General features: G+C 39.0%; 1 protein-coding gene across 10 annotated transcripts in view; it reads right to left on the bottom strand.

Annotated features, from left to right (window-relative positions):
* RAD18 (RAD18 E3 ubiquitin protein ligase) overlaps window positions 1–9,550 on the bottom strand; it is a 155,271-nt gene that overhangs the window by 101,332 nt on the left and 44,389 nt on the right. For all 10 annotated transcript variants that reach the window (XM_032784211.2, XM_032784214.2, XM_032784212.2 and 7 more), the window contains exons 6-7: window positions 7,222–7,321; window positions 1,800–1,984 (exon numbers count right to left, since the gene is read on the bottom strand). In XM_032784211.2, the coding sequence (XP_032640102.1) occupies window positions 1,800–1,984; window positions 7,222–7,321 (285 nt within the window). The remainder of the gene's footprint in view (window positions 1–1,799; window positions 1,985–7,221; window positions 7,322–9,550) is intronic.

Raw genomic sequence — 9,550 nt, 5'->3', positions numbered from 1 at the left:
GAGCAGCGCTGCATCACCAGCGCTGCAATCGTTACACCCCAAGCAGACCAGGTGTACAGCCAGCGCTGCAGCTAGGGAGTTGCAGCGCTGGCTGTGCCTTGCAAGTGTGGACACAGAGTAAGTTGCAGCACTGTAACCCCATCACCAGCGCTGCAACTCTCCAGTGTAGCCAAGCTCTTTAGGATAACGTCATTCTTCTCTATAAGAAAAGTATACCAATAGTTTTTTGCTTCTTCACTTTCTATATATGGGGCAAGTAACTGTGTTTTCATTTTCAAAGGATGGATGGACGATTTGGTAATTAACGCATAGATCAATCATGGAATATGGGCTCCATTCCTGGCTCTGCCACAGGATACCTGCATGATTTTGGGCAAACTGAAAAGTAAATTGATCAAAAAATGCATTTTTCAGGGCACTGAAATTATTCATGAATGACACAAATTGGATTAATAGTTTCAGGTAAAAACATTTTCAGGACTGAGAAGCCAGTCATAAAACAGCTGGGGGCAGGAGTGCCACTGCCCCCCTTATAAACTTTAGATTATGAACTGTTTGGGGCAGGAACTATCTTTTTGTTCTGTCTTTGTACGGCACACAGCACATTGGACCCTAGGCACTACAGTAACAAAATAATAATATATAATTAAGTAGATTCAATTGTATAAGTATAATAAAAACAGAAATTAAATGTGTGACAGCAGTCAGTCTTGAAAAAAAAGACGTAAGAAGTAACTTTTTATAAATTATATCAAGAGATTTTTTTTTTTTTTTGAGTTATCTTTGGGGCTTGAACTACACTAAATTCTTTCTATACCATTGTGCCAATTGTTTTGTATATGTAACAGATACAGTTGCTTCCCTCTAACTCACATGCACTACTCAGAAACGACAAAGGTCATGTTGCCTATAAAGCCAGAAGAAATCCAAGAGAGCCAACATGCCCTTACAGAGATTAGAAGGCTTGGCTGCATTTCATTCATGTCCTCCAGATGGCACAAGCTAAGGAGAATGCAACCCACATCAGACAAACAGTGGTTTGTAGCTTAAAGAATATTTACCCTGTAATTTCACTAGATGTTAGAACGAGTTCCATTTCCCAACAAAGAAAAGGCAACTGTTTAGAGAGATCTATGGTTACAGTTAGTTAATTATACTGCAGCAAAGCCACATATCTATATTGATTGGGGGGAAAAAATCTCCATAGCAATGCACTTTCTTACTCATTAATTTCACACACTCCACATCATCTCCTCTTTATAAGACTACAATTGAAGATAAACCCAACTATATATACAGAATGCCCAACTGAACAAGATAAGGAGAAATTCAACACAGAAATTCCCCTAGCATTCTTAAAATCCTCTGATATTTCCTAGCTTGATACTGATGACCCAAAGAATTTAAACTGGAGACACCCCAACATCATTATTCACATGCAGTATCAGTAGCGCCACAAAACATTTTGGAATTCATTGAGCAAACCAGGAAGTGTCAGAGGATTTTATCACAGTGGAAGAGAAGAGGTTTTTTTTTTAATAAAGTTAAGTTACAAATTGTTTGTGCTGGATGCTCTCCCAGTATGTGTGTCAACTAATTTTGTCATTTTAGCTTCATAGGTCACATGTTATATGATTAATGCAAATTCTCTTAATCTCCATGTTCTCCCACAAGGCCCCAAACTGTCTTGCTTCTATTCTGACAGCTAATTCAGTTTCTCATAGGATAGAGAAAGAGAGATAATTTCATAAGATGTATTAGGAACTCTAGGAGAAAACATTATAGCTTTGCCATCCTACCTGATTTGGGATTTAAAGAATCACACTGAGCATTATGCATATGCACAAATTCTTGATGTCTTTTAATGAGCTGTTGCCTGGTTCCTTGGATAGACAGCCCATGTTCCTTTAGCTTCCTCTTCAAATCACGGTCAGAAAGTAAGTTGTAAACGACTTTAGGCAGGGACTTCCTTTTGTGACCAGAACTGCAGGAGAAAAACTAAACCAATGAAAAACCAAGAAATTCTGTCTTGTATAGCAGGAAACCAAGCAATAACTTATAATTCTATAGTGCTTTTCATCCAGAAGGATCTCAAAGCACTTTACATGTAAGAATCACATGACCCACCATTGAAATGTTGCTACCTCGAGGGTGCAATGCAGTACCTACAGTAACATTCCTGTGAAGTGAGAACACCTTACCCATCTAAAGCTAGGAGGGAATTTTAAATATACTGAATACAATTACTCTAGTATAAATTTGCTCAGGAATTTGGGGTGAACATCTCCATTTCTTGTAACAAGCACCATAGGGTCTTTAATAGCTATAATGGGTGAAGATTTCAAGTTCATATCAGTTGCTACCCTGAGGCCTAGGTTCAGCATGGACTTAGAGGGAATTCAGCTCCTAGATTTTCCATCCAAATACTGGCTGTGCTGTAATTGCATAGTTATTGAGATTTTAAAGGTCACAACGTAGATTTGTGTTAGAAAACTTTCCAGTTTCCTGAAAGATATACCCCAAGGAAAAAAACGTCAAATAACTATCCTAAAAGCAAATTTGTAGATGCCACCTAATAAATTATATTAAGAAAATGAATAGTGCTCTCCCAATTAATTACCTCCTACAAAGAACTCCACTTCCTGCCATTGCTTAGTGTGAAATAAGAATGTGAAGACATCCATTCTGCTGTAGCACAGGGGAAATGCCTTTATTACAGGAAATAATAGAAAACGGAAGGCTCAGTGTAACATTTACATTTTTGAATGAGTGTAACATTCACTCTACTCAGTCTTGGAGACAGAGAATGCACAAAACTGCAAATGTATCCTCAGGTTACCTTAATGGTGAAATTTGTATCTGAGCTGATTAGATTTGGCTAGTGACCCATATTAATTCCTAGCTAATCTTCAATTTAAATAAATAATTGTGTGCTAGTGATACAAGAAGATAACAGTTACAGATGTTTTTCTTTTCTGAAGCAGAACAATCCCCTTCCAGAAATTTTACTATGGCTCTCTACTTATACATTAGGTAACAGCTTTCTACCTCTAGAGTAAAAGATAGTTTACTTTTTATTTGAAAAAAGTGCATTTTCCAAACAATTTTAGCTCATAATACTGAAAACAAATTTAAAATTACGTTTTTATGACAACCCTAATTACTTTACTTTAATCTCTTGTAATCACTGTAGCACATCTCGCAAAAAGATGCATTTCCTCCCAATTGTTTTCAAGAAAAGAGATGTTTAAGATTCTATTGGGGAACAAACTTTCCGTTGAATTAAACTTTTGCAGAACTTTGAAAAGATTTAACACCTATTGTAACGAACAGGCTGCATGACCTAGTGGACTGAGAATGGGGGAGGAGAGGAGAGCACAGGGCTGCATGATAATGCCAGCTATTTCACCAGAATGTTAGACCTCCACGGATGTTTTGTTTAAAAAAAATTCTAAATTTCTAAAGTTATGCTTACCTATAATTATCAATATCCTGTGTGCAATTTGGAACTAAATAACTAGCCTCACTGAAATGTCACTTCTTAATACAGCATTCAATATGCCCTTAATTTAAGACAAAGCACTAATTCCTCAGAAAGGAACTAAAAACATACCAAGTGCTACAGAAATCTAAAGTGTTATTGCAAAAAATAAAAATATTTCCAAGGTCACGCTTAATTCCACAGTAAGTAATCCCGCATGACTAATACCTTCTTGGATACTCTTTTAAACTCTGAGAAGTCTAGATGAAAATAAATCATATTATACAAAAAAGTTTAAATTCTTTATATTCTAAACGGAAAGTGTGTTTCAATTATGCACGTGCCATGAGCACTTAACAACTGCAACTAAAAGAATTAACTAAAGGTCAACAACCTGTCAAAATAGTAAGATTAGCACCTTTTTGGAGCTGCACAGTACATTCCTGTGGCAATAAGACTGGTTACGATTGTCTGTCATTGTCTTCTGGATGGCAACGGACACATTAAAACACACAATTCGCTGTTCTCTTGAAAACCACAAGAGTTCTGTATTTAAAATCTTGGATCTAAGCAAACAAAATGAAAATTTAGCCCATTTTCTCATTTGTCAAAGAAGACAGGAGAAAACAGTGACAACAATCTCAAATGAGCAGCAGAATAGAGCACAAAGGGTATGTCTACAATACGGGATTATTCCGATTTTACATAAACCAGTTTTGTAAAACAGATTGTATAAAGTCGAGTGCACACGGCCACACTAAGCACATTAATTCGGTGGTGTGCGTCCATGGTCCAAGGCTAGCATCGATTTCTGGAGCGTTGCACTGTGGGTAGCTATCCCGTAGCTATCCCATAGTTCCCGCAGTCTCCCCCGCCCATTGGAATTCTGGATTTAGACCCCAATGCATGATGGTTGCAAAACAGTTTCCGGCGTGATTCTGGCAAATGTTGTCACTCATTTCCTCCTCCATAGACACACGCGACAATCATTTCCGCCCTTTTTCCTGATTGCCTGGAGATGCATAGCACGCAATGGAGCCTCTAGCTTTTTTTTTTTTTTTTTTTTTTTTTTTTTACTGTACGTATGTCACTGGATGTTGCTAACAGACAATACTGCAGCGCTACACAGCAGCAATTCATTGCCTTTGCAATAGCAGAACGGTTATCAGTTGTTCTGCACGTCTGCCCATCCATTGTAAACTGGCATGAATGACTGCTTTCATATTCTGTACGTCTGCTGCTGTATGGGTGCCTGGCTGAGGTTGCCGGGGCACAAAGAAAAATGGAATAACTCCCTGAGTCAATCCCTCTTTAGTAACAAATAGAGTCGTGCTGCTAGAATATGTCAAGTTACTACAGACCAGTACACAAGAACAGAGAGCCAAGCGCTCGTGTCAAATCCCAGAAATGATTGACTACATGCAGTCTAGGGTCCTTGCAACACCACCCGTGCTTCCCTCCCCCAACCTCTGGTGTACCGTGCATGTCTCCATTTGTTATGAAGTAATAGAATGCAGCTAAAACACTGACTTGTTAGTGAGAAAATGAGGGAGAATCCTCCAGCTTGCTATGATAGTCAGCAGGACATTAAACGGTGCAGGGAAGGAGCAGCATCCGCTGCTATATAGTCAGGCAGTACAGAAGCTTTCTTTCACATGAAAGGAGGGGCTGATGGAGCTCAGCCCAGTTTCTATATAAGACAGTTACCAGCCATTCTGTACCATCTACTGGGATATCAGGATCATTCTATTTTTACGAGGGCCTCCACCACTCACCTTGAGCAGCAGGAGCATTCATGGATGATACAAGCGACTATCGTCTTTTGTTACGCCTTCTGCCACGGAGAAGGAAGGAGAGGATGCTGCTGTTCATTGCCCTGCATGTCTACGCGCATGCAGTTGACATATGTGACATGAAAAAGTCAAAATGATTTTTTTCCCTTTTCTTGGGGGGGGAGGGAGTAAATTAACGCTACCCTGAACACCCGACAATGTGTTTGACCCAGAGGCATTGTGGAGCTCAGCCAGAATGCAAATACTTTCGGATGCCGGATAGCTGAGTCTCATGTACCCCCTCCCTCCCTCCTGAGATCATTTGATCTTTGCTTTCTGTTCCGTCACAGAGCACTGTGCTGTGACCTTCATCACAGCCTGGAGATTTTTAAAATGCTTGCATTTCGTCTCTGTACGAGCTCTGATAAACAGATTTGTCTCCCTATATATCGATCAGATCAGTATCTCCTGCACGTCCATGCTGAGCTCTTTTTGGATTTGGACTGCATACCACCCGTGCTGATCAGAGCTCCACGCTGGCAAACGGAATAAATTCAAAAGTTTGCGGGCTTTCCTTCTGCCTGCCACTGCTCTGAGTTCAGATGCTTTCCAGAGTGTCACACGTGGTGCACTTGCGAGACACCGGAGCCAATACCGTCAATTTGCGGCCACACTAACCCTAATCCAATATGGTAATACCGATTTCAGCGCTACTCCTCTCGTCAGGGAGGAGTACAGAAACCAGTTTAAAGAGCCCTTTATATCGATATAAAGGGCCTTGTTGTGTGGACGGGTGTAGCGTTAAATCGGTTTAACGCTGCTAAAATCGGTTTAAACACATAGTGTAGACCAGGCCAAAGTCTTTCAACTCAGTTCCAACGTTTTCATGCCATTATTCACTTGCAAACACTTCAGCTTGTAGATTTTGTTGTAGTAAGCATGAGAATGCAGAACACCAGTTTAAACCTGCACTGAATAAAGCAGACATAAAATCACTTTCACTGCTGGCACAATAGCATGTGTCAGAGATCCAGGGTTCGATCCTGGAACAGCAAGGTCTGGAAACAGTGCTCAGAAATTGGACGAGGAGGAAGCACTTGTATTGTCCTCTGGCAAAAACAAGGCACTGTTTGAAAATGTCTCTGGACGGAGCCATACCTAGCATTCTATGGTTGGAAAACTGTCACAGCACTGGACTCAGCAAGAGGGAGAGTGGAGACAGGTCAGAGGATTCTGGAAATACAATTAGAATGTAAAGGATGCACACAGCGAAATTTCTGCATGGCTCAATGATCTGTAGCAGTGGAAGATAATATTCCTGCTCAATTTAGATAATTGACAACAATGAGGGAGAAGACTCCACATCACTGATGCGAATAGGGCAGAAGTGGGACATCATTAGGACGGTACCTGTAACAGAACACTGGCCCTGGGATGCATGCATAAAGTAAAGCATGCGCACAAGTCTTTGCAGCATCAGGGCCTTAAAGAGCAAGCTGTGCCCCATCCAACTGAGACCCCTCCCTTAAAAGCAGGAGATTGTACATTTTACTTTTTAACTTGAGAGCTTGGGAACACCTGCTTTTTGGCTCAATATCAGAGCTTTAAAGAGGAAAATTTGAAGCAAGGGCCCCTTTTCATCACTGAAAAAATGAAGAGAAAACCCATCTAATAGAATTTCAATGAACAGAATTACAGAGACACTAACATACAAGACCATACTCACCATAAAACCTATAAAATTTAACCAAATTTCCTACCATTATAAAACTTTGACTCAATTACAAGAAAAGAAATAAGGTTGGCACCGAATGTATCATGTTGAGAGAAGAAAATCATCACTGTCATTATTTACATAGCAGCTTCGACGTCCATAGCACGTAACAGAGAAGCAAGACAGTTCATTATTATAACAGTAGCGGCAACTGGTCAAATTCACATACAAGTTCTTAAATTTAAGTTTCTTACCTTCTGAGACTGTCTTTCTTCTCATCTCTCGTCAAACAACTATCTAGGTGTCTGTTTATATACTGCTCTGGAATAGCAACCCCACACACAGGACAATCCACTGAAAATAAAATGAAGGGCAAGTTGATGGATTTTTAAAAGGTTATTTATTACTTACAGCAAAGCCAAATATTTTCATATGAAAAATACAATAGTTATTTACGGAAAGTCAAACACAGAATTCTAGTTTTTCTTTTTAGAAATTTGGTACAACCACCCAGACAAATACTAAAAAGGTAATCATTTCCATTTCTTAAACATTGATTCCTACCTTTTTCAATATTTTGAGCAGCATCCTCTACCCTGTCACAGCTTAAATGTTTCATATGTTTGTTATGAGATATTAGCTAATGAACACTGCAAATATAGGGGTAACAATATTTGGGCTTCTATGCAACTGTAATTGTGCGTTACTGTGAGTTTATGTAGTTTGAATTATTTCAACTCCCACTAAGGAAACTGTTCTTAAATTCTGATGAATAATAAGATATGCCAATACTTCATACTCATGTAGCATTTCCTTAATCCAAGGATTTCAAAAGGACTACTTTCATATATTCATTAATTAAACTGTGCCTTACAGGAGCCCTGCAACAAAGACAAGTATTAACCTCATTTTTTGTATGGGTAACCGAGGCATAGAGAGGTTATGTGACTTAGCCATGGTTTTACAGCATAACCGAGAACTGACCCAAAATCTCCTGCTCTGCATGTAACACATGCTCCCTCCTCCACCTACAGCAGAGATCATCTTAAATGAACTCTTCATGTATTTATGTTCCCCTAAGCATGTATTTGTAAAAAGGAACATTGAGATCTGCACAGATGTCACTAAAACCTTTTATTCTTTTAATATGCTTGCCCTTATGTGGTCATTCACTATGTATAAAACCTCTCTACTCAGTAATTATTAAGGCATAATTTGAGAGTGAGATTCTTCAAACATCATCATCACTGTGCTAATACAAACAGGGTCAGTTTTAAACACGAAAATTAATTCTTGATGTCCCTGTAATACTGTTTCTTGTAAAGAAATTTGATGCTGAGACTTCGACTAACACTTTACAAAAACCTTGTGAAACTCAAAGATAATTGTATGATCACACTTTTGTAGTACCCACTGGCCCCTGAATCAGTATTTCAAATCAGAAATACCTTAGCCAAGACAGAAGTACAACAAACAACTCTACACAGCCTATTATTATATCTGAAATTTATGGTTCAACTCCCAACATGGCCATCAGAAATAATATTCTCCTTTGTAATAACTTTAGACTCAGCAGGTGCTGGCAAGAGAATCTTTCTAATATCGTTTGGCCAACTAGATTACATTTGTTGGAATAATGTATGTAAAGAATGCTGGTTTTGCCATCAATCATAAAAATGGTAGCTCTGAAATCTTCATTTACTAAAGAACAAACAAGGAGTATACTATACAGAAAGACCTTACAGCTGGTTTCAGTGAGCAAATATGATGCACAATGCCAAGTAGCAGATCATCTGGGTATGTGGATAATATTTTTACATAGACACTTTTCTGACCATAAGGGCATATTTAAGTGGTGATTAGCAAGCTGATGAATAGGTACAGACTTGTGAGTGTTAATCTACTCGTAACTAAGTATGCAAGTCTTTCACGGAGGTCCCGGAAGTCACGAATTCCTTGACTGGAGGAGCGCTGGAAGCAACGGCGGAGCACTGGGCCACTCCCCAGCCCCAAGGAGCAGCAGCAACTGCCAGCGCACCCCCGCAAGGCAGCAGCAGCCCCCTCTCTTCCAGCACCTACAATTTAGTTAGGAGTGTTTTTAATAAAAGTCAGACAGGTCACTGGCGGTGATTTTTTGTTTATTGCCCATGACCTGTCCATGACTTTTACTAAAATTACCCGAGACTAAATTGTAGCCTTACTAATAAATTGTCAAATAGAGATTTAAAAGAAGAAATAAAGATGCGATAATAGTCACATTTTTACACTTGCACAATATAGTTATTTCCATTTTGTTCTTTAATCATGACAATAAGGTACCACAAGGATGTCAAAATTAAGAAGATTCCACTGTTTTATTTTAGCAAATTTCATTTATTCTGAATGTTGAAAATACTAATTTGTACTTTTCTTAGCACTACAGAGGACACAGACCTACAGCAGGCTGAAGTATCTTTTTCTGGACAGCATATCAACAGAATTGTTAACTAAAATGCAACAGCAAATAAACAATGTACCTATACATGTATCTCTCAACTCCATTATAACTATACCTTTAATACACTTCACTTGGGTCAGGATGAG

The sequence above is a fragment of the Chelonoidis abingdonii genome, chromosome 17 (assembly GCF_003597395.2).
Source record: "Chelonoidis abingdonii isolate Lonesome George chromosome 17, CheloAbing_2.0, whole genome shotgun sequence".
Taxonomy (NCBI): Eukaryota; Metazoa; Chordata; order Testudines; family Testudinidae; genus Chelonoidis; species Chelonoidis abingdonii.
The sequence above is the reverse complement of the archived record's forward strand: the minus strand, read 5'-3'. Positions and strand labels throughout refer to the sequence as shown.